The sequence below is a fragment of the Ruditapes philippinarum genome, unplaced genomic scaffold, assembly GCF_026571515.1.
Source record: "Ruditapes philippinarum isolate M1 unplaced genomic scaffold, ASM2657151v2 ctg400_1_1_1_1, whole genome shotgun sequence".
Taxonomy (NCBI): domain Eukaryota; kingdom Metazoa; phylum Mollusca; class Bivalvia; order Venerida; family Veneridae; genus Ruditapes; species Ruditapes philippinarum.
The window spans coordinates 217776-244464 of record NW_026857630.1 but is presented as its reverse complement, the minus strand read 5'-3'; the positions used below and the strand labels follow the sequence as shown (position 1 = coordinate 244464).

At 32.1% G+C, this 26689-nt stretch overlaps 2 protein-coding genes across 2 annotated transcripts; one reads left to right on the top strand and one right to left on the bottom strand.

The window, feature by feature from the left end:
• The first annotated feature begins 2 nt into the window (after window positions 1-2).
• Window positions 3-16411, top strand: LOC132750404 (rab proteins geranylgeranyltransferase component A-like). Its single transcript, XM_060740371.1, has 17 exons — window positions 3-135; window positions 4876-4942; window positions 5207-5279; window positions 5612-5751; window positions 6282-6759; window positions 7494-7610; window positions 9234-9354; window positions 9729-9844; window positions 10558-10664; window positions 11151-11225; window positions 11636-11680; window positions 12439-12498; window positions 13060-13123; window positions 13433-13532; window positions 13852-13938; window positions 14123-14280; window positions 14924-16411. Exons 1-17 carry the CDS (start codon window positions 72-74, stop codon window positions 15494-15496), a joined length of 2445 nt encoding a protein of 814 aa, XP_060596354.1. The 5' UTR covers window positions 3-71; the 3' UTR covers window positions 15497-16411.
• Window positions 16412-18534: 2123 nt separating this feature from the next.
• On the bottom strand, window positions 18535-24514 carry LOC132750405 (suppressor of cytokine signaling 4-like). Its single transcript, XM_060740372.1, has one exon. It carries the CDS (start codon window positions 24377-24379, stop codon window positions 23117-23119), a length of 1263 nt encoding a protein of 420 aa, XP_060596355.1. The 5' UTR covers window positions 24380-24514; the 3' UTR covers window positions 18535-23116.
• Window positions 24515-26689: the final 2175 nt, after the last annotated feature.

Below are 26689 nucleotides of genomic sequence, written 5' to 3'. Positions count from 1 at the left end.
ATAAATTGATTTCTACCTATGTATATTTCATTCAACGATTGTGATAATTCGAAGATGTGGATAGTATTTTTATGCTAAACATGGCGATGACTGACGACTTGTCAAAAGAATTTGACGTGATTGTTCTCGGCACAGGTACATTTTTAGCTCGACTATTCGAAGAATATGAGAGCTATTGTAGTCGCCCCGGCGTCGGCGTCGGCGTCTGCGTCGGCGTCTGCGTTGGTTAAAGTTTTTTATAAAGTCAAATATCTCAATTATTACTTGAGATATTCAATTGAAACTTACAATACTTATTTATAGTAACAAGGTACATCAGATTGACAAGTTGGATAACTCTGCCTACAATATTGACAGAATTATGCCCCTTTTTTAACTTAGAAAATTTTGGTTAAAGTTTTTGTAAAGTCAAATATCTCAATTATTGCTTGAGATATTCAATTGAAAACTTACAATAATTTATTTATAGTAAAAGGTACATCAGATTGACAAGTTGGATAACTCTGCCCTCAATATTGACAGAATTATGCCCCTTTTTAACTTAGAAATTTTGGTTAAAGTTTTTTGTAAAGTTCAAATATTCAATAATTGCTTGAGATATTCAATTGAAAAACTTACAATACTTATTTATAGTAACAAGGTACATCAGATTGAACAAGTTGGATAACTCTGCCTACAATATTGACAGAATTATGCCCCTTTGGAACTTAGAAATTTTGGTTAAAGTTTTTTTTGTAAAGTCAAATATCTCAATTATTGCTTGAGATATTCAATTGAAATTTAAAATACTTTTTTTTTATAGTAACAATGTTCATCAGTTTTGCAATATTTGCATAACTCTGCCTGCAATATTTGCAGAATTATTTGCCCCTTTGAAACTTTTTAGAAATTTTGGTTAAAGGTTAAAGGTCTTCAAAGATATTTACTTGAAACTTTACACATGCACTTAGGGCCATAATTGGAGGGTCATAATTGTAATGTCACTGACCAAGTTCCCATAACTTCTATCTTGCATTAAGGCTGATTCATATCCCCTTTTCTACTTAGTCTCTTGGTTAATGTTTACATGCAAGTTTTTAACATATCTCTCAATAACTATTAAAGATATTTATTTAAAACTTCACATATGCATTTAGGGTCATAATTGTAGGTCACTGACAAAGATCCATAATTCTATCTTGCATTAAGGCTGATTTTTCTCCCCTTTTTCAACTTAGAAATTCATGGTAAAGTTTTGCTTGTAAGCTGATATCTCAATATCTACTGAAGGGTTTGTGCCTTTTTTTGGGACAATTTTATGCATTCATAATAATAAAGCAGTGATTTACTTAATAACAAGCCTTTGTACCTTTTCTGTCAAATTTATGTATTCATAGGTAATTAGTATTATTATACTCAATAAAACACCCTTGTGACATTACCTTCCGAATAGTCAAGCCAATACTGTATAATTAGACTCTCTCTAAGGCCTATAACATGAATTTATAAAAAAAAATTAGCCCTTTTGTGAACTTAAAAAATTTAACATTATCAAGGCTCTTTTACTATCAAGCACTTAGAATAGTCGAGCGTGCTGTCCTACTGACAGCTCTTGTTCTGAATATCTATCTACTTATTTCAAAGCAATTGAATTGACTTTTTGTCATTACTTATTTATTTTTAAAGTATATATTGATGTCTTTCTTACAAAATGATTTGACATATGATTTCGCGTCTTTTTAATCATATCATTTGTTGATATAATTAGAAATTAGTAATAGTCAGACGGAATCTGTGATAATTTTCCAGCTCCCAGTCTACAATAAATCATTGGTCTCCGTGATAATTCAACATTTTACAGCATTAATTTCCAGTTAAACTGTTTTTAGATATGGGGAAGTCAAATTCATTTCCTATTAGATGCATTGACCAGTGGAATAATTTAGATCTCAGTGAAAGTGTTTTGACATTTAAAACTTTACTCGACCGGAGCTGGCAAAGTCAAAGATTTAATACAAGTGACAATGACTGAAGTTATCTTGATAATACTGTATAGGAGGAGCTTAAGGCCATATAAATGCTCAGAAGAAGGAGAAGGTAAAGGTAAAGGCTAAGCTTTCGCTTGCCTGGCTATAGACTACATGTATAGACTACATGTATAGGCCCCTATATTTAAAAGGAACATAATTCAATAAAAAGAAGAAGAAAAAAAATATATTTACACCAAATATGAAATTTGCCATAGTCTATGAAAAGGGAAGTTGGTTAAAATAATCGTTTATTTTTTATTTTACATTTTCCTTTTTAAAAGTGTAATTCAGTATTTATTGCACCGCTTCAATTTTCACTTGAACACCTCGCTGATTATTATCAAGCCAAAAAGTTGCGGTTGTTCCTCTACAAGAATACCCCGCCTAATATGATGAAATTAGGTGCTACCTATGGCGCAGAAAGCTATTATGAATTATGATTTTAGCATAATATGTTTAGTGTACATGTAAACCAGATCTTTCTTGCACTTCATCAGTAATGCATGCAGGTATTTTGTACTGTAAACAAAACAAATAAATTGGTGATGTTCAACCTATCATTGGAACGCTCGGAATATTCCGAAAATCTCCGAATGTAAAGGATGACCACAGCGCATGCGTTGGCATTTGGAAAATCCCGCCCGCCATTTATGTTAATCTTTAATCCATTTGTTGTTTTAATGTTATTTTTTAATGTGCTAATTTATCAAAAAGGATAGGTTAAAGTAACTTTTTATATTTATGACCGTTACTATAGTTGTTATCAATGAAATGCATGTTTATTTTTTGATTTTGTACATCATTCTTTCGCTGGAAGTGTGATTTAGCAAGCGTCTGCTAGCAATAGTCTGAATTATGTAGACGCTCATTAAAAGCGCTCTGATATCTATATTAAGCTCAAAAGGATTTCAAAATGGCGGCGCCCAGTTAACTAAGGATTTTTTCGCAACTCATCAGGTATAGACTATATATTTTTTTGAAATTTTCATTTACTTTTAATTTGATTTCATTTGAATTGATACGGGCGCCTCCCACCTAAGTTAGTCCATATAATTGTACTGCAAGACCAGATATTGTGCTATTTTGTGTCGTGGCAATATCTTGCCTCTATGTATAGCATAAGAAGTACCTTTTCTGTGGTAAAATTTGCGCCAGGATTTTTAGCGCAGGCTTTGTATCGTCTAAAATCGTATTACAATTCATATTTGAATAAATTTGTTACAATACCTTTAAAGATTTTTCATTTCGACATCAATTCCATGTTTATTTGTGAAAATATTCCTAACATAACGGTTTTAATTGAAAAGTAAACACATGTACCATCAAAATAAAGACATTGCCGCTTATGTCATGTGACAAATACACTGTTAATAACTACAATGGATGTATGCAGTAATGGATTAAAACTTCAGACGCTTGTTTTCTGTGATTATCTCACATGATTGGCACAAGTCCCATAACTCTGATTTGCTTTTTAACCAGGTTTTCCGAAGGAAAAAACTGGTTATAAGATTGAGGTATGTCGGCGGGCGGGCGGATGGGTGGACGGGCTGGCGTAAACAATTTCTTCTGTGCGCAACTCCTCCTACATTTTTCAACAGATTTTGACCAAACTTTCACAGAAGCTTTGTCATCAAGTGACCTGGCGCATATTGTCAGGGTTTTGTGATTGGATAATATTTGACCTAATTATGGCCCTTTGTTTTTTTTCCTTATATAGAATATATAGTGAATAATTTCTTCTGTGCCCAACTGTTCCTACATTTCTCAATGGATTTTGACCAAACTTTCACAGAGGCTTTGTACTCAAGTGCCCTGGCGCATATTGTCAGGGTTTTGTGATTGGATAATATTTGACCTAATTATGGCCCTTTGTTTTTTTTCTGTATTGTTTTTTTTCCTTATACAGAATATATAGTGAAAAAATTCTTCTGTGCTGAACTCCTACATTTCTCAACGGATTTTGTTCAAACTTTCACAGTAGCTTTGTCATCCAGTGCCCTGGCGCATATTGTCGGAGTTTTGTGATTGAATAATTTTTTATTTAATTATGGCCCTTTGTTTTTTTTCCTTATACAGAATATAATTATAGTGAACACTTCCTCTGTGGCAATTCCTCCTACATTATTCATGTTTTACATTGCACATAGTTACATTGTTTGTTGCTTGTATTTGTATTTCAAATACAACATATTTATCTACAATGGTGATAATTGAAAACCTGGTTTCATGGCATTGCCATGTTTCTTGTTTGCATATTTATGCCCCTTTTTGGACTAAGAAATTCTTTGTAACATGGTATCTCTATAACTACTGAAGGGAATGGATTGAAACTTCACATGCTTCTTCTCTGTGATTATCTGACATTATTGGCACCAGTCCCATAACTCTGATTGCTTTTTTGCATTAAATGCCCCTTTTTGACTTAGAAATTCTTGGTTAAGTTTTTGCATGCAAGCTGGTATCTCCATAACTATAGAAATTCTTGGTTAAGTTTTTGCATGTAAGCTGGTATCTCCATAACTATGGAAGGGAATGGATTGAAACTTCATCTGCTTCTCTGTGATTATCTAACATGAGTGGTATAAGTACCAACTCTGATTCGTTTTTTGCATAATTAAGTTCCGATATCTCCAGGACTACTGAAGGGTCTGTGCCTTTTTTGTGACAAGTTTATATAGTCATAATAATCAAGCAGTGATTTACTTAATAAAACTTCTTAATAGCAAGCCTTTGAACTTTTTTGGAAATAATTAAATTTAAATGTTTCTTTATTATTCATAAGGGGTAAATCAAATTCAAGGGCTACATTCTGTTTAAACATGTATGCACAGTAAATGAAACAAAACAATGTATAAATTTACAGGTATGCCAGAAAGTATTGTTGCTGCTGCATGTTCAAGGATAGGACAGACAGTGCTTCATCTGGACAAGTAAGTTACACAAATAATGTACAGAAAAAAAATACTGATTGATTAACCAAAAGGATAAGTGTTTGTATTCTAGCAATCTAAATAGCTTGGCATCACAACTCTTCTACATTGTTACACTGTCAGTGTTCCTTTCATTTGCATATGTTACACATAAAAAATATAACTTTGTTAAGAATATAATTCTGAAAAACTATATCAACTTATTAAACATGATTTGTTTATATACATTGTAAATGTTTTTTTGTATAAATAACTCTTTTTCAGGAATGATCACTATAGTGGGGATTGGGCATCTTTTAATCTACAGGGCATAGAAAAATGGGCACAGCAACATATGGTAATTTGATACAACATAATTCTTGGTTATATACAGTTAAATTGCACTTTTTAACATGAATCTTGGTACAATACAATGGCCAATCATTTCTATAACTTACAATGAAGACTATTCTGTCAAGGCACATATTTTAATATAATGGGTGCTCTATGTCTTACAATATCATATAAACTGATATGAAATGAGTCCAGTGAAATGATAAATGAAGATAAAAGTGTTTGCAATAAGTACATGCAGGAAACATGTAACATTGCATCATAATAATTTCTTACTAAATCAGGAATATGGATATAAAAGATTGTTTTCATGAAATTGAAACTAATTTTAAACAGGATACAAAAGAAGCCAAAGAAAATGATATTGCACGGCCATCTTTAGATGAGAGTAGTCTTCTAGACGAGGGGGAAACATTGATTGAATTACCTCTAAACAACACAAACTTTTCTAATACACAAGTCCAGAACTACCTTCCGTAAGTTTAATTTGAGGTATCAGTAGACAAGTTAAGACAACGTGAAAACTATATATATCTTTATCTTATATATATAAGACTTTGAATGAGTTATCTCAGTATCTCAGACTTAACTTTCTTGTCTGATGAATTTGCACATATTTTTAGCTATCAGTAAAATAAAGATTTTAATAAGTGTCTCAACAACATTTAAATATGGTAAACAAATTTTGTTAGACATTCTATCTTATTCAACACAGGAAACATATGAATCACCTGGGATAGTCAAACTCATAAACCATTGATTTGTAGGCAAACCATTTCCCTAAATGGTATGCTTAGAAATAACTTGTTAACTTTATTTTATCTGTTATATTGTACCTTAATGTCTATATTCATACATACATAGCTCATACAATGCTTTACCTAAGAGAACAGTATATATGTTTCTGTTGTATTACTTAGGTAATCTTTGTACAAGAATACATGTATAATATCTTTTTTAATTGCTGAGACAATATAAAATTAAGAAGTATTGATTGTTTCTATAGGGATACAGATGAAGATGATAATGTACAAGAAAGTGAAGTTGCTGGGTCTAAACTTACTGATGAGTCACCCAAACACTGTGATATAAATGATACAAAAAATACTGAAAGTGGAGATGGTACTAATAATAAAACATGTGCTGAGATAGATAAATGTGACACAAGATTGATTGATCAACAGGAGAGTTCTGTGGAGAAACAAGCTGATTGTGCTATAGATAGTGAAGTTCAGAGTATGAAAGAGCAAGTAGAGAATCTTCAGTTAACCGATGATGAAAGTAAAAGATTAGAAAAGCTTGAAACAGATGTACAAGATAACTTAAGTGAAAGTAAACAAGATAGTGGAGAAAGCAAAAATATGGATTATAAAGCAACTGAAGAAAAGCTAAATGAAAGGCAGGATAGTAAATCTAAATTGAGATGGACAGCAAAGAGATTGAAAGAAGAATGGCGAAAGTTTAATTTAGACCTGTCACCAAAGGTATGAAAACAGTTCTTTTTAAATACACATATCTATGTCCACATTAGGAGTGACATAGGGCGATAGCTGGAAATGAGTAGTACAATTTTCTCTATGTCACTAATTTGAATAACAGCGATTCTAGGACCCAAGGTTTTTTTGAACCATCTGTCCTTGCTGTCTGTTTAGCTTATGCTAAACAAATTGAGATGTAATTGTCATTAGTTTTTGAGGTCTTATGAAATTATTCCAGTTTACGAACAATAAATAATCATAAAAATAATCATCTTTTATAACTGAAGTTGACTTGTTTATTTTTTCAAGTGATAAGAGTATTTCAATAAGAAATTTACAAAATATTTTGTACCCCATAAGTTATTCCCTTTTTGTAGACCATTGCAGTTAGAAAAAATAGGACAATTTAACAGATTCTAATACTTCATACAATGGCGCATGGACTGTATAGTCTTGCATAAATTTTCTTCTCACAAGTTGTTGGTTAAATTGAAGTTTTTTTTCAAAAGATCAGTGAAATATGGCATGATATTTTTACACCAAAAATACTGTATATTTCAATATTTTGTACATTTGTACATTATAAATCTGTTAGTATAAATATGTTACAGCATTTTCTGTATAATAAAGGCAAGTCAGTTTTGTTTAATGAAAGTAGGAAAGACATATTTTGTACAATAACTTCTTTGTAAACAATAATACATCATATTGTTGCATGTAATTTTTTTTACCTCCTTCAGGTACTATACTCTGTGGGAGACATGGTTGAATTATTGATATCTTCAGATATTGCCAAATATTGTGAATTTAAAACCATCACTCAAGTTATTACTTTGATGAATGGAAATCTTGAGAGGGTAAGTCTACATTTCTACAGGCCAAAATCCAGTGTTTCAGAATTTATTCAATATGATTAATTTACTAGAATAAGTTTTGACAGAATTATATCACTTTGTAGATTTTGAAATTGTCTTCAAATGTTGAATTTTTGCATGCAAGTTTTACTGAAAACAGCTCTTTGTGAGCCACGAAAATCACTGGTTAAAGTTTTAGTTTTGATATCATATTTGTCTTTTGGGTTCTCAGTGCTTGAAACTGGCATAGGATGATACCTTTTGAGGTGGATATTTAATGAATTATCGCTTTTTAGCTCGACTATTCGATAAGAATAAGTAGAGCTATTGCAGTCACCCGAGCGTCGGCGTCCGCGTCGGCGTCGGCGTAACCACTTATGTTAAAGTTTTTGTAATAGTTCAAATATTTTCAAAGTCCATAGACATATGGCTTTGAAACTTTGCACACTTGTTCACCATCATGACCCCAACCTGTAGACAGGAGGAGGTAACTCTATCAAGCATTTTGACAGAATTTTGCCCCTTTTTGGACTTAGAATTTACGTTAAAGTTTTTGTAATAGTTCAAATATTTTCAAAGTCCATTGACATATGGCTTTGAAACTTTGCACACTTGTTCACCATCATAACCCCAACCTGGAAACAGGTGGAGGTTACTCTATCAAGCATTTTGACAGAATTATGCCCTTTTTTCGACTTAGAATTTACGTTAAAGTTTTTGTAATAGTTCAAATATTTTCAAAGTCCATTGACATATGGCTTTGAAACTTTGCACACTTGTTCACCATCATGAACCCAACCTGTAAACAGGAGGAGGTAACTCTATCAAGCATTTTGACAGAATTATGCCCCTTTTTCGACTTAGAATTTACGTTAAAGTTTTTGTAATAGTTCAAATATTTTCAAAGTCCATTGACATATGGCTTTGAAACTTTGCACACTTGTTCACCATCATGACCCCAACCTGTAAACAGGAAGAGGTAATTCTATCAAGCATTTTTTTTACTATCAAGCACTAAGAATAGTCGAGCGTTGCTGTCCTACCGACAGCTCTTGTTAGCTATTGTAGTCACCCCAGCATCGGCGTGGGCTTCGGCATAACCACTTATGTTAAAGTTTTTGTAACACCTCAAATATTGTCCATTGACATATGGCTTTGAAACTTTGCACACTTGTTCACCATCATACCATTAATCTGTAAACAAGAGGAGAAAACTCTATAGAATATTGCCCATTTTTCGACTTAAAATTTACATTAAAGTTTGCATACCACCTTACATATTTTCATATTCCATTGACATCTGGCTTTGGAACAAGTTGAAATTTTATACACTTCTTTGAGAGCAAAATAGGACTCTGTCCAAGGCCTGTAACTGTAACATGGATTTAAAGAAAAAATTGGCCCTTTTGTAAACTTAGAAATTTTTACATTATCAAGGTTCTTTTACTATCAAGCACTTAGAATAGTCGAGCATGCTGTCCTACCGATAGCTTTTGTTTTGTATTATTATGAATTCCTTTGTAAGATTAAGCATGCACTTTCTGTCTCGACAAACAGTGAAGGTATTCATTGAAAATTTTCATTTTAACTAAAAGATACATAACAAATAGAATGTTTATACTACAGGTACCATGTTCTAGAGCAGATGTGTTCAGCAGTAAGAAAGTGAGCATGTTGGAAAAGAGAATGTTGATGAAATTCCTTCAGTATTGTCTACAGTATGAGAACAAACCTGAAGAATTAGGAGGTGTCATCAATATATCATATTGTTTTATTACATACTTTATACTAGTTCTATCTGGATTTGATAGGTTAACAGAAAAAAAACCAGTGTGATTTCACTGTATTAAAAACTTTTGAATACAACAGAAATGCATTGTATTGTTACTAAAACTACACATAATAACTGCAGGAGAATTTGTAATTCATCAAAATATCTTAAATGGACATCATATATTTCATAGTACCTGGTAAATTTCTTTGATGGATTTGTCCAGCTTTCATTTCTGTAATAATTCATGATCATTTTTTTGGGATATCACAATGAAAATTTGAAGTTTGTCAGTGAACATAGAGTTACCACAGGTTCACAGTAAATAATTTGTAATTATACTTTTTCAGATTTTCTAGAGAAACCATTCTCAGATTTTTTATCCCACAAGAAGCTCACTCCAACTATCAAACATTATATTCAACACTCCATTGCCATGGCAACTGAATCTATGACCACAAAAGAGGTAAATACATGTTTGTAATGCTTTATGGACATCATAAACAATGTCTGCTCAAGTACTTATTGGTTCACAGAACTGTAGGCTCCAAACATTGCTAGCTCTTTGTCTTTATTTGTTGTTTTTATAGTGAATTATCTAAAAGGTTGATGTCACTGCAGCATATAAAACTGAAAATAATTGGCGAACATTTAGGCTTACAGATATTAAGCACGACTGGTCTATCATTAAGATGTAATGTTGAAAATTATGAAACAGAAACAAAAATTTTAGTAGACTCCAATCATCAGATGATTCCAATTTTTTACTCGAAATTTCGAGTTTTTTGTGAGGTTTTTCGACTTCCTGAATTACTTGTTCTTCAACAGTTTCTTATCTGTTTGCTAGTAGTTTAGCAAAAGGGGTTTTCTTAAATTTGCCTGATCCCATAATTTTTTATGGCCTCTGAAAGGGTTAAAGCAGGCAATTTTTTAAAAAAAATATGTACAATATAGCATGTAATCAGATATGTCAGAAAATGTCCTTGATCTACCTTATAACTAATAGTACCTTATAACTAATAGGGAGTTGTTTCTTTGGTATCCAGAAATTAACCAGCAGAAGGAACATGCTATAATATATACAGAATTATGTATCAAGTTGTACAGGCATGAATTAGCAATATCTACATTGTTCCTTTCTATTTGCTTTGTATTATGATTATATCAATATAATTGAAGGGATTAGAAAAGACAAAGAAGTTTTTACAGTCACTTGGTCGCTATGGTAACACAGCATTTCTATGGTCACTGTATGGAAGTGGGGAACTTCCACAGAGCTTCTGCAGGTAAATAAATAATGCGTATATTTAGCTTGTTTGACTTTAACTCTGCAGTGTCTATCAACTGGACAGATTTGCTAAATAAAGTCAACCTTTGATTGTATGCCCACCTAAATGACTCTAACTCTTTAGCATTTGTCCAGCCTGTAGTATCCCCACCAGATTGACCTTAACCCTCAAGTGTCTGTCAATATGACTGGTTGACTGGTTTTTAGAATGTCTCTTCCCTGGTTTTAGGCCTGGAATCTCGGTTCCCTAATTTTAGCCCTGGAGTTCTGACCCCTGTACTTTCTTTGTCCCTGAAATGCCTTTACACTTTAAGTCATTCAAAATTAGTTATAAAGCTCATATGCAAGTAAGTTTACAGAAGCTATAGCATTTATGTCCTGAATTTTGATATCTATACACATTTTATTAAAATTATGAAAGTACGATATTTATTTGCATTTAAAAGAAAACACATTTTAATATGTTACATATATTAATTTACAGAATGTGTGCAGTGTTTGGTGGTGTGTATTGCCTCAGAATGACAGCATCTTCCATTGTCATTGATTCAGAAAATAAGTAATTTTATTTTTCTTGATAGCCAATATTTATAGTGACAATGTATTTTGAGGAGAATCATTGTATTATTTTTATAAATGAAATAAATCTTGATAATATTGTCTTCAAAATGTCATCATTCTGTTATGTGATCATATATGAAAACACATAGATTTCCAAGATCAAACCAGTTTCAGGTTTGGATGTTGGATGTACCAGATTTCTATTTGTGCAAAAACAACATCATGGTATATTGACATGATCTCACAAAAGTTAGTTAATAGAGAAATTATTGTACAAAAGTAAATTTAATCAGCCATATTTTTATATATGAAAATGTAATGGTTGCTTTACTTTATGCTCACATGGAAAATGTTCCTGATTTTGATAATCAAATTACTCACATAGATTAATGTTTTTGTTATATATAGGTGTTGTGGAGTGATAACCACAGAAGGACATAAAATTAAATGCAAGTAAGTTTTGATAATTATTTTTATTATTTGTTTATTATTTATCACTTTTATATTATTACATCATAGCCTAATTTTACATGCCCTACTAATTTACTTCTGTCACTATTGCTGCATTGTCAATTTAAAGGCTTCAGCAATAATTTATTAGCTGAACTGAACCAAAGGTTGAGGGTGAGCTATTGATATGGTAGGATCCAGTGTCATTACTATAGTATACTCTGAAACAACATAGAATTATTATGTAGCATTAGTGTGTCTGTCGAACTGATGCTCTTTTATGTTGAACTAATAGGACAATTTTTTAAGTCACCAGATATAAAAAAGAAGAACAGTTTTAAGGATCTTAATCTTGTAAACTAGTATATCACCAGTCTTAAAACAAGTCCTATGCTATACATATACCTAAATAATGAATCTTCTTTGCTTTTAATGATTTAATTAATTTGTTTGGTTCTTAGATAAATTGACTCTGTTAATGTTGTATGTCTTTCTAGCTTCTCTGGGGAAGGAAATAATATCTGAGTAGAATCTCAAATCTTCTGCAAGCTAGCTGGATAACTTATTTGCTGGTTAGAATCAAAACTCCTTGACAGCATTTCTTTTTCAAACCTACAGTGGTGATGATCAAGTGATTCAAAAAAAAAAACTAGTAACAACTTGACCAATCAGGCCCTTCACATAGTTATTTAAATGTCCTATGTATGTGCATATCTATGATGTTGTGTTACCTTGTAACATTGATCATGACGTTATTTCAGGTGGCTCATTATGGAAGGTAGCTATGCACCAGAAAATTACTTAGATCAGAAACATAACAGGTAATCACTAAACTGAAGGTAAAATGGTTACTTGATATAGATTGAAACATCATATCAATACAAAGTAGGTATCAGATGTCCTGTGATTTGATCAAGAGGTCCCAGATTTGAATCCTTTTATAATAGTGCTTAATTTAATGCTAATTTCTTTGACAAGAAAATACCTTGCATTGTGTCAGCAGGTGTAAAATGGTAATTGAAAGGGCAGTAAAATTCAGTGGCACTATAATGATTGTTGCTAGTAACTAAGCCAATGATTCTACATGGATAATGATAGGTAGATAAATAGCCAAAGATAAAAATTTTAAAATTGACAAACATGACCTAAGGGTGAATTTTGGACCATCTTCACTTTAAAAAAAATGATGGTATGTTTTTAACAAGTTTTTAACTAAGTTTGCTTTTATTGCATTAACTCAAGACATATTGTACAATGGTACAAATCATTCAAATTTTAGCTCACCTTGGTTCATATTACAATTTACATAGATATTTTAGATTTAGCATCTTAAAGTGGACAGTGTACATGTGTGAATATACAGCATTAGATTTGTATTTCAGAAGGAAGATATCTAGAGGAATTATTATGACAGAGACTCCACTGCTGACCACAAGTCAACAAGAGGTATACATGTGTTCTGTATTCAAGTTACGATTAATCGTTATCTTATCTCGAGAAGAAATTCCGTGTTAGTCCTGGATCCTTTGTAAAGAAATATTTGTATTCTCTGCAAGTGGTTATAAATGCATGTTGTTTGTAGAAACGAAAATTCATGTTCTGTATAATGAAATGTAACAAAATTAAAATTTAAAAGGTTGTTGTCTAGCTATAACATCTTGTATTTCCTTTATAATGTGGCATTTTATATCTGTTATTATCATTTTGTTACATTATTATAATGATGAAATAAGAATGGCGAGTTTTATATTTCAGCAATTATCACTGATGAACCTGCCATGTCCAGATGATGGTGATAGACCAATTACTATACTAGAACTTCCGCCATCTAGTTTGGCTGCTCCACCTGGTGTCTGTAAGTTCAAATTCACATAACTGTTTTCTTTATTTCTTTGTATTGTATTTTCATGCTATTGCCTCGCTATTCTGTTTTCAGGTACAAATGATATTTCCATGGGAAGCATAATTCCATTTTAATGGTTTTTTTAATGCATATTGGCAAGTTAAATAATGGAACATTTTGTGTTCAAGTTTCATTAGTTATAGTGTTGAATTAATTTGTGTATTTTTGCAATGCTAACTGTTATTTGACAAGGTCTTAGAACATTCACTGTGATGTGTTTTCTTGTGTGCTTTATGAATATATATTATTTATAATTTTTTCTCATTTCTAGTTGTGTACCATTTATCAAGGAAAAGTAAAGATGATGTATTACCTAAAGATGATCTTAATTTTGCTATCAATACATTATTTTCACATGGTAAGTTTAGTTGGTAATACAATCATTAATAACTAATTATTTCATTATAGGTCCTTCCATTCAGGTTTTATATATTTAATACAAGTTTCAAAGCAATGTGGACATATTACATTTTAGTTGGCTCTATCTGTAATACATGTAGATATGAATATATGGTTGAACACTACTATTATTTTGTATGTAGAGGAAAACAAGCACGAGAACAAACCAGCTATGATATGGTCACTTTACTTCACACAAACTGATATGTCAGAAGTTCAGGGCAGTAGCATCATTCCAGACAATGTTATCCTCATGTCAGGGCCTGGTATTGAAATAGACATTGATACACCGGTACTTCAGGTACATTTTCCAGCTTTTTTTTCACCTTAGTTTTCCTTAAAACATATTATTGAGTGATACTATGAAAAACTTGCTCTGAACCTAGCATCATGATGTATCAGTAAATTGCTAAAAATATAGAATAGGGATAAGTTGATTTAAAAATGAGGGAGGCTAGATAAAGTTTCCTGTTTTGGATTATGTTTGAGTTGACATGTTTAAACAGTTAAATTTTGTTGTCTAGTCTTTTTATGATAATTTAAAGTAAAATGTGTATCTATTTCTATTATCATTAGATAAATCTTTATTATTATCAGTTATTCTTGATATTATTTTAACAAAATATTTTTATGTCATTTCCTTATGGTTTCAAAGTACACTGTAGCTACATTTGAAGCTTTACTTTTTAAGATTTTCTTGGTGATTTAAGTTCTCGGAAAGAAGAAATCATATAAAAGCTAGATATCATACACACCAGATTAATATTGTTTAAACATCTTTTTAAAGAGCACAGTACATGTATTTTACTTTTGTCATATTTACATTCACATTGTTGATACACCCGAAGACATGAAAGGGTTAAGTAGAAAGCTTCTTTAGAAACTCTCTTTAAACTACTTCCCAATTCATTCACCTTAACACCAAATTCTATATTTCATTGTAGGCTAGAAAGGTATTTAAAAAGATTTTACCTGATGAAGAATTTTTACCAAAAGCTCCTAATCCTGAAGACATTATTTATGTTGATGATTCTGAAGCACAGATAGCAGATGGCAACACTCTGTCAGAATTCTCTGAGAAAGAAGATTCAGGAAGCTCTCAGGAAATAGACCAATCAGAATTGTCTAATACAAGTGAAAGCCAATCAAAACCTGAGGGAGTTGACCAATCAGAATTGTCCAATACAGAGGAAAGTCAGTCAAAATCTGAGGGAATTCACCAATTAGAAGCGTCCAATATAGGTAAAAGCCAATCAAACACTGAGGGAGTTGACCAATCAGAAATGTCCAAAACAGATGAAAGCCAGTCAATAACTGGTGGAGTTGACCAATCAGAAATGTCCAAAACAGGTGAAAGTCAGTCAAAACCTGAGGGAGTTGACCAATCAATAATGTCCAAAACAGGTGAAAGCCAGTCAATAACTGGTGGAGTTGAGCATACTTTAGATCCCAAAACAGAGACTGACCAAGTAAAAGAAGATCATGTTCAAAGTGAAAAGAAAAAATTGAAAATTTGAAAAAAGAAGTTATTTCAATGTGATATCCATTCTAATTTTATTAAACAGAATTGTTTTGTTTGTGATATAATGTTTATTTTATGTAAATTAAAAGTTCTTTTATTAAATGGGGTATGTTGGCAAGTGGACAGGCAGGCATGAACAATTTAATAAACAATTTCATCACATTTCTCAAGGGATTTTGAATAAAACTTTTCAGAAGCTTTGTCATAAAGTGTCCTTGGGCATGTTGTCAGTGTTTTGCGATTTAAACATATTTGGTGAAATTATGGCCCTTTGTTTTTCAAAATACAACACAAGTCATCTTCTCTGCCTTTCTGTCTTTGGATAAGGACCTCAAACACAATAGTACACAGAACGAATAGTTTTTTGTTTTAACCTACGCTAAGAAACTAAACATGTAAACAAATACATGTAGTAATTTTAAGATGGGAGTTGTTGTTTAAGTTTATTCCAAAATATTGAGTAAAAGTCTGCCTGAATTTAGTAAATTTATAAATATAAAAGTAGACAGTACATTATTTATATACTTAGTAATTACTATGGTTGTAGAAACTGAAAGTACAAATTGTATACCTGTTGACATTAATTCAGATTTGTTTATAATTACATGTAAACATCAGTGGGCATTTTTTTGTTGCCTGCTACAGAGTAGCGTTCAAACATTCAGTGAATGAATATTTTTATGAACCATTATTTTGTTTTTTTATTCCTAATGACAATTAAAGTGCAAAGAAAAATATTGTATTAGTATAGACTAAATCAAGGATGAAAAATATACACAAAAATTGTGATTAATATATAAACATTTTCTGTAAAAGTTCATTTATTTATTGATTTATTATTTTGTTAATTTGTGCAATACTTCAGAATAAATCTGGAATAAACATTCATATATCAAAAAATACAAGTACATGTATAATGTTTGTATTCTTTAAGTACATTAGAATGCCATTTTACTAAAAGCGAAGACATCAGAATGATAAGATTTTGTGATTGAGTTATATGGCCTGTTCCAAGACACTAGCCCTTACCCAATTGGAACCAGAAGTTATTATCACAATCGGTATAGAGGAAGCTCTATTTTTGCATTTTTTATTACAATCTCTTAATTTTCAAATAGATTGGGGCAAATCTATGTCACTCATTCAGCAGGTTTATGGTGGCCAAGAATTTAAACAGTGTCTACACTATGTTTGATGTATACGATGTTAGCACCTTGTAAATGGCAATTATCCAATGAATTTACATGTAGATATACTCTTAAGACGTAAAAGCCAAAAGTCACATTGTAAGTCCTATTGATACAAAACTTTGACCCAAAACAACTGTAGGGGCCTTTTACTCAAAGGCAACCATCCTTTTATGGTTCAGGGTTTTATGTGTTAGTAAATTCAAGATCACTGTCACCTTAACACTTACTGAGCCTTAACACTATACTCGGAGTACTTATAAACAAGAGGGGTCCTCTTAACCCATTTTGGACTTGTGAGAGGCTATAAATGGCCTCAGGTCAACCGTAAGGTAACTTGTAATAAAAGCTGAAAAGCCTTTGGCTCTATCTTAATACATTTAGAGGTTGCAGCACTTTGAAATCAGTTTTGATGGAAAAATCAATGCAAAATAGTGATTTTTGGCAATTTTGAGATGTTCAATTAAGATTGAGTATATGGTTACATTTGTGCAAAGTTTGAACAGTATTGAAGCCTTTTTAGCTCACCTGTCACAAAGTGACATGGTGAGCTTTTATGATCGCTTTGAGGTGAAAGGTCAAATCCTGTCAGACTTTACTTGACAAGACTATCATAATAGTTTGCATGTTTTCACCAGTCAGATGATGTGTCACATGCAAGACCTATGTCTTAGAGGTCAAATCATTTTCAGCTATTAATTTTGTCATTTCTTGGTGGGATTGTCAAAATTTTGTACTATGTCTTCATTTGTACAAGTCTGTTTCATGTGCAAAACCCATGTGTCAAGATTCATCTTTTTATACACCCATTTGAAAAAAGGGTTGTATTATAGTTACCCCCCTGGCGGGCGGCATCCAATTTTTGTCCGGAGCATATCTCCTACACCCATGGAGGAATTTTAATGAAACTTCATAGAAATGTTCACCAGCCGTGTCGCCCCCATGAACCAGGCCTCTAGGTCAAAGGTCACACGTAGTCGTGGAAAAATGCTTGTCTGGAGCAAAACTTCTACATGCATAGAGGGATTTCAATATAATTTGGCACAAATGTTCACTATTATGAGGTGGAGTGTCGCGCGCAAAATCTAGGTCCCTGTCACACATAAGGCTCAAAGTTCAGATAAAAATATGAAAATGTATTGGGACCATTAAGTCATCATTTATTAAGGGATTGAAATACAAATGGTCATTATCATGACTACTGGTGAGAAACATGTAATTTAGATTAATATATGCAAAGTCAAGGTCAATAAAGATGATTGCCAAGGTCTCTTAAGATGATAAAATATAGAGATTTTGTCCAGAGCATATCTCCTACCAATATGGAGGGATTGTAATGAAACTTCATACAAATGTTCACCACTATGAGCTTTGTCCTGTGCATGAACCAGGTCAAGGTCACACTAAGAGGTCTTTGAAAAACGCTTGTCCAGAGCAAAACTTTTACATGCATAGTGGGATTTCAATATAACTTGACACAAATGTGGACCATTGACAGGCGGAGTGTCGCACGCAAAATTAAGGTCCCTGCAGCTAAGGTCAAGGTCACACATAGGGGTCAAAGTTCAGATATAAAAAAAATCACTTCAGATGGTACTATATCCAGATATTTCCCAGAGCATATCTCCTGTATGCATATCTATAATGCCCACATCTCGGTCAAAAGCTGTGACAAGCGTAGATTGCGACAATGTTGCCCTTGTTCCATGATGGATTGTCAAAACATCTGGCAGATGTCATTATTAGGGTCAGAGGGTGTACTGTTATATGCAACACTCCGGTCAGGAAAAATGTCGTATGACCAGGGCATCTGCGTAACAGGGCAATAAATAAAAACTCAATTAAATGCAATCATTAAATTTATCTAAACAATGTCATTTTTTCAAAAAAAACATTTAAAGTTATAAAACGCTATTATCTTTCATATATATCAACAATTAAACATGTACTAATGAAATAAAAATATGTCTGCCAATTCTGTTCACACCATAAATAAGAACAGTTATAAATAGCAGTCCACATTTGGAGCACAAAGTGCTGTCCAATAACATATATCACATCTCTACATTTTTAATATTGGTAAATGGTATTATCTATATCCTGAACTTGCTGCAACCTAAAGTGGTAAGCTATTGTCATCATTAGAGACAGGCCAGCTTGCACATCTGTGGAGTCTAAACCAGGCTTATTACAGTTGGTAGTACAATTTGGGTAATTTTATACTGAAATAATTTTAACTTGGACTGTTTATTAAAAGCAGAGCAAATCTGTTACAAAAAACCAGCAAGTTAAGGATCAGAGAATGATGTAACCTACATTTTCATATCCTACATGGTGGGAAAATTGTATAGTAGATCTCTTTTTAAGGGAAAAAAATAATGACCAATCTTACTAAACTACCAGAATATTCCAAAAATAAGATATCTATTTATTAACTTTTTGTATTAATCACTCCAAAAACCATCTATAACTTAAATTACCCCGGTACTTTTATTCAACATTGTCCATCTTGTGCATATCACAATGAGTACATGATTAATTTACAAAAGTAAAGTAGAAATGCTAGTAGTTTAATATCTTTATTGCTGTAAGAAAAAGGTAGTTACACCAAATGGAGAAATAAAACAAAAATAAGTTTAAATGGGCTTAATTTGGCTGAAGAAATAATGCATAATTTTTTACCTTTGACCAAAAGAAAAACTAGGTGTTATTAAATCATTTTACAATGTAGTTTTTGATAAAACCATTTTTTTTTTCATTTAAAACAGGAGGGCTGTGATAGACATGCACATCAAAATTAATGACTAAGGTTACATCTGAAGAAAGGAAAACTGCAACCATTTGCTCAGTTACAGTATTGTCTTTAAAGAAACATCATAATGTTAATGTAATTACATTCTACGAGTCAAAAAGTTATATTATTTTTTTTTGGTTGGGTTTTGCATTGCACCAACACAGTTTATGTCATATGGCGATCTTCCAGCTTAACTGAAGTGAAAGACATCCCATGCCCCTCTGAGCATTATATCAGGCACGAACAGGCACCAGAGTAGAACCACTAGCTGACATTCCATCAGCTAGCTCGATAACTTCCTGATCTGACATGAAAAAATCCATAGTCCCTGGTGGGATTCCAACCCAAAGCAGTAAGAGGAGAGTGGTTTGAAGTCAGCGACTGTAACAACTTGGCCACAGAGACCCCTTTGTCATAACTTCTTAGCTTTAAGTCATAATCAACGTGATGTAACTACAACAGTCATATGTCCAATGAATGGGTGAAAATTGTAATACAATGTATTTAGTAAGGAATCTAACATCACTAACTGAAGTGGTAAGAAGCATAGGGTTTAAAATATGTATTCCTAATCAGGATTTGAACATTTTCATAAAAAAATACAACCTATCAAATGTTCTGTAAACAAATAAACCAGCTTGATACACATATTACATCCCAGCATGTAGAGAATGCTTCATGAGTATTATGGACAGACACTATTGCTCTAATATTCCAACCTGCCTTCCATATACAACAATTATATTTGTATTTCATATAGCAACTATTTTAGGCCATTCTCTTTAGTTGAAAAAATTTAATGTTTCTATTAGGATTCAAAGTGCTTTAAATAAACAATGTAGCTACTTTAACCAGTATGCAGAAAAAAAGACACCTTAATAAAAGGTTTAACATATCCCAGTACTTTTTTGTGGTGCATTATTAACCACTTAAAAAAATTAATAAACAACAAACTTTTTTTATGAAGAAAAAATATTCCTAAGTGTGGTAAATTCTATTAAATAAATATTATTATTACAAGAAGCTCACATTAAATATGAAATTTTCTTATATGGTATTCAAACACAAGCTGTAACAAGTTGCTAGTGTTGCCACAACACCTATAGGGCCAATACAAGTTCTGTTTTGACTGTAAAAATTTGATCTTTTCTAATTACCATCAGTACAACTCCACATTTTAATGCAACAAATGAAATGCATTTATTAACATAATCTTGTCATATATGTACAAGTTCAGTTAATCGGGAATATAAACTATTCCAGCTATGACATCATTTATATGTTTGAGTTTATTCCAGGATACACCATTTTAATGCCCAATTTTGAATATGTCTGTTACCATGGCAACATATATCAAACACATCCAAGATAATTTATGAAACAAACATTCTAACAAAGCATCTAAAGATTCTGCTAAATGTGTGACATTTATATTATAAAACTAAAAGATTCAAAATATTCACTTAACACAACAACATTACATACATGTACACTCATTGTACAGATCTGCTTTTTTAATTCAAGTATGGCACAATTTGTTTACACTCGGAAGAAATGTCATGATCATACAACTGATTCAGATATTTCTTCTGCTTTATATATTACATGTATATAAGATATGGACAAAATTTAATGATTTTAAACAGCCTCCTCAAAAATGCTGCCTACATGTACATAAAATTATCATTTTACAAATTTTTCTCTAATTTGTGAATTCAAAAAAACAAAAACAAAAAAAAAGTAAAATATATATAGACTGAGGCCCTATCATAAATAAATACATAAAAGTTCCATTTGATAATTATTAATACAACAGATCAAAATTAGCTATAGTCCATAATTATTGAAATATTTTTTGGAGAATTTAAGTATATCATACTTCGACAATATACATTATATAACTTATAATGGTTAAGGTTTTTACAGACCTGTCATTTAACACTGCTTGACCATTCTCTTACATGTAAGCAGAACAAGCCTTAAAACACTTAAAAAGTTGAAAAAGGGGTATAACTGGAACATTACCCTTATCCTGCAACACGGCTCAATCTGCCATCAGCCATTTGATCATGTTTTATTAATTTAGCTTCAGGATTTCATGTCAATATTATGCTATTTTGTAGGGATGGCAACAAGTAACCAGTTGAGTACTAGAGCACTCATTAGATAAAAAGTATCATTTCAATTTACATCTTAAATATAGTTACATACATGTCGAGATTCGAATTTTATGGCAAATTAAATTGACAATGGTCTACGTCTTTACAATTTGATAGATGTATGCTATAAACATCAACTTTGCTGCTTATGACATTTAATTACCAGTATGTTCCAAGGTACTTGTAAACAAACAACTGTTAAGAGCTAATAGTTTTTAATAATATATGATTTAAGTAATTCATTAGACCCTTGAATCAACAAAATCTTTATTTTCAAGGTAAGCACTATTACAGTGAAGAAGCCCTTATTTTCAAAGATTTTAGTTTTTATTCAATTTTTTTATTTTGTAACTTTCAATAGGGAATTTTTTCCTGTGGATTGGGAAAATAATATACTATTTTCAATTGGGAATATGACCAAATAACGGCTATAAAATAAGCCAAAAAAAATCCCTGGTTACACATTTTCTGAGAAACTAAGTACTCAATGAAAGAAAGACCCAATACTCAAGTACATAAATCAGTACTCATTGCCATCCCTAATACTTTGTTCAAATTTCATATGAAATCAGAAAATCACACAAATTTGGCTAAAGGGAAATTCAATGCTGCTGGAACCCATTGTGAGAAGTCTTTGTCACACCAGTATAGAGCTAGACCAGGCTTAATATCAAAGCAATACCTTGAAAATTCAATGAAAATATGTGATGAAACAAAACATTAAACCACAGCATGACAATGGAGGCAGAATTTGGATAGTTTCCATAGTATTTACACATAAAGCTCTTGACAAGATAAAAATCACACACTAAATAAAAAGTTAGATAACAGTTTCAGTTGACTTTAATAATTATCAAAATTAAAATTAGACCTGCTACTGTTGTGATTAATATACATACTTTTAACTTAAAGATATGCTTAAGACAATAATCATGTATAAACATTACAAAAGGCAGTAACTCCAAAATTATGCTTTTGTTTCTTGGGCACTGCACTTTACAATGAGATCTATTCATCTGCAAAGATTTTTGTTGAAACCTACAATAAATAGAGTTTTGTATCCAAAAAACAAAACCTGATGGCAAAATGGAAAGATGATTCCAGTAACCACCTTATAACTTACAACTAAGCTGCCTAACATATCAAAACATATTTCCAACAGATATGAGAAAAATAAAAGCAAAATGCATTTGTCAGCAGTTGTCAATGTCAAGTTTCTCTACTAATATGTCTTTTGCTCTTCATTGTAATCTTGTCAAATATGGAACAAATCTAGTAATAATATCTACCTCTTGTATTTATATTGTATAATATATATATATATGTAAAAATTTGTAACAACCTAAAAGTAAAAGTAAAAGCCCAATGATTTCACACACCTTTCACACATAATAAACATATATCAATACATTTGTAAGAATAAATGTAAAAGATATTCAACAAATATAATCATAGCACACATAGAAAACTATAAATTAGTACTGGTTTTCTCCTATCCAGCCTTTAAGTTTCTTTGGTAATGGAAGCTGTTGAATATGGTCATACCTAGTATATTGTCTGATAACAAACCGACACATATATTGCAAAGATCGTACTTGAGTGAACCTGGATACAGGTTTAGTAAGTCTGACTGGATATATTGGTGGGCTAGGTGAACCTCTTCTTGAATAACTACATATTCCAGTTTGTGGATCATTCATTGAATTTTCTATCAGATCAACTATCGATGGATAGCCCTCTGTATCTGGTTGAGCGTCAAAGATAAATTTACCATTACAATGTTCAATTCTAGTATGTAGCGTCTTTCCGTAAGATCTAAAGCTGAGACTTAGTAAGTAGCGTTCATCTGAGCTATCACGCACTAAAAAAGCACCATCAGGTTGACCATTTAGCTTTCGTTCCGCTTCTCTTCGAGTAATTGGCCCCCAGTACCAGCCAAACTTGGAAAGTCTAAACAATTCATGGGTTAAGCTCCATGTTTTTGGAGCTTCATTCATAATGGCACCTTCTGGTATTGATCTTTTATATTCTTGATTATTATGTGCATTAGTTGAAATGCTGTTAATTCCATTAGAATGGCACATGGCAGTTATTTCAAAGCAATTTGTTGTCACTTTTGGTGACATATTACTAATTTTGCCAAAATCTTTACTTTGCTGAGCACGATTTAATACACATGAACAAGTTTGTGAAGACTGAAAAGCTGATATATCTTTCGATTTGCAACTAGGCTTTTCTTTTGAAGTAGCACCATCTCTCTTGTCTTTGTTAGACCAAATACTATCATCAAGTTTTCGATGTAAATGAAGGTTCAGATCTAAACTTTCTGTACTTTGAGATGAATTTGAATTAGATGGCTTTGAACACAAAGTAATTCGACATTTTGCTGCCTGTTTCTGCTTTTTACTTGGTGACTTTGACTTTGCACACATCAGATTGGGATCTGCCTCAACACATTTATCATCAACAGATTTCCTATTAAAATTTGATTTAAGTCTGCGTCTCAGTTTTCTAAATAGCCCTATTTTTTCTTTCTTCTTATTGTTAACATTTTGCTGTAACGAGTTTTCGTCACTGTGGCTGACAGAGGAAATTGACAGTGACTCATTATTACCAGTCATGTTTGGCATTCTGTCACGAATATTCACTTCAGTTTCACCACTGAAACTCAAATTTTCATCAATATCGCGTTCTCCATGGAATGACAACTGTAGATCCGTAAAAGCTGTCTTTTTCATTGTTTGGAAAAACTATAAGTGTAATGTAAAGACATAATTACATAGCAAAAAGCAAAAAGAAACGTAATTTCTTGTTTTGGTTATTCAGCTTCTGAAGTCAATTTCAAATGCGCATGCGTAATTGCTCTATTCACATTTCCGGCACAAATGAATCGTCTTTTCTTAGTCTCCATTGGTAAATATTCAAATAAATCAAAAGAGACATATCGGCAGCATAGTTTGCATAAAAAATGACAGTATGTTTAGATATATTATGTAATCATAACCAAAATAGATGTTGTTTTTTTTATTTAATTTTTCATTCCCTATCATTGTCTAGGTTGAACACCGTTAAATTTTTCCCTTCTTTATCACTTATTTAGGATATTGTAGACAGTTTACATTTGGTTTACATAACATAGCTCTTTGTTTTATATGACAATGACATCAGTATTTCTAGTAATAGAAACAGACTGAAAAATAGTTCTTAAACAATATTAGTTAAGGATATTAGGTAGTTCAGTAAATCATGGGTTGTCAGCTAGGACACATACACTTGCTCTATATTTAGGCAGATCTTGTAATATTAAGGATGATCACATGTATACTGGTGCCTACGGTGGCACAGAGGTGACATGTATGTGTTTTTATTTACCTCGTGCGCACAAGATACTATGTTGTGGCCACGGGATAATTAAGTGGTGCGCAGGAGATACAATATCATGGCCATGAGTTACGAAGTAGTGGGAACGACAGATAATAAAGTGGTGCGCACAGATACTATGTTGTGGCCACGAGATAATTAAGTCATGTGCAGGAGATAATTAAGCAATCAGATTACACTATTTATATGAATTTTCCTTGTTAAATAGAAATGTGCCATAAGACAGCAGGGTTGTCATTAACATTTTTTGCAGAAGGTTTGTTTTGAACTTGAGGCGGTCATTTCTGTCTTTATCATGCATAACAAAGGGTGTTTTCTTAATGACAACCCTGATTAGACAATGATGCCATATATACAAGTTATTGATTGGACAATGATTTTTACATTTAGTGTTATTGTAACCCTGTCTTTTGACCCAATGACCTCAACAATATTAGGTGCCATCTACCGATCAGGTGCAATGATCTTTTTAGGTTATATAAATCATGGCTTATTCCTTCTCAGTTATTCATCAGACAAGGATTTTACATGAAGTGGCATGGCTACCTTGACCTCAACATCTATATAGGTAATCTACTGGCTATGGGCAATGTCCTTACCAAATAAAATAAACCCGGGCATATTCCTTTTCAAGTTATCTTATAAACAGGGTTAACAGGATATTTGTATGTACATATATACTGACCAATTCTATCACAGAATTTTCCCAACAAAGGCACAAGTATTGGACCTGGGAAGAAAAAATATGACCAGATTGATAATAAACCTTGTTATCATCTTAAATGTGTCAAAAACCTAAAAAAATAGTAAAATCAAATAACAAAGTTATAGCCAACTACCGTATAGCAAAAATCAGCCAAACTTGAAGGTCAAAGTCAATTTGGTGTACTTGAAGGTCTTATCCCAAGGATTGCTGTGTCCAAGTAAAACACAATCCAAACAATAAATAACAAAGAAATAGCCAATTATAGCAAAAATCAAGCAAAATTTTAACATTTTACCCAAATGATCAGGATCATTTATGAGTCAAGGTCAAGTTCTGTCTGTTCTACTTAAAGGGTGGCTGTCTTCATGTATGAAGACAATCTGTTAAGAAATAAGACAGCCACAATGTTCCTTTTATCTCTAACCTGATTGATGTTTACAATGTTTCCTATGGAAAATTGATCTTTGCTTTGGAAGTCACTGGTTGCCATACAAAGTAACTGGTTGCTATGGAAAGTCAATGATATACAATATAAAGTCAATGATTGCTATTGAAAGTCACTGGTTGCTATGGAAAGTCAATAGTCACTATGGAAAGACAATGGTTGCTATGGAAGTCACTGGTTGTGATAGAAAGTTACTGGTTGCTATGGAAAGTCAATGATTACAATGTATAAAGTCAATGATTGCTACAGAAGTTACTGGTTGCTACAGAAGTCACTGGTTGCTATGGATTGTCCATGGTTAATACAGAAAGTCAATTATTGCTATAGAAGTCACTGGTTGCAATGAAAACAATAGTTGCTATTGAAAGTCACTGGTTGCTATGGAAAGTCAATAGTTGCAATGGAAGTCAATGATGCTAAGGAAAGTCAATGGTTGCTATGATAAGTTACTGTTTTCAATGGAACGTCACCAAATGCTATGAAAGTCATTGGTTACTATGGAAGCACTGGTTACTA

Bases quoted from the DNA above. Each gene is read 5' to 3' on its own strand.
- LOC132750404 (XM_060740371.1), top strand. From the start codon at position 72: ATGCTAAACATGGCGATGACTGACGACTTGTCAAAAGAATTTGACGTG. The intron at 5,752-6,281 runs GTAAGTTTAATT...TTGTTTCTATAG, and splicing joins CAAGTCCAGAACTACCTTCC to GGATACAGATGAAGATGATA. The intron at 13,533-13,851 runs GTAAGTTCAAAT...TCTCATTTCTAG, and splicing joins GGCTGCTCCACCTGGTGTCT to TTGTGTACCATTTATCAAGG.
- LOC132750405 (XM_060740372.1), bottom strand. From the start codon at position 24,379: ATGAAAAAGACAGCTTTTACGGATCTACAGTTGTCATTCCATGGAGAA.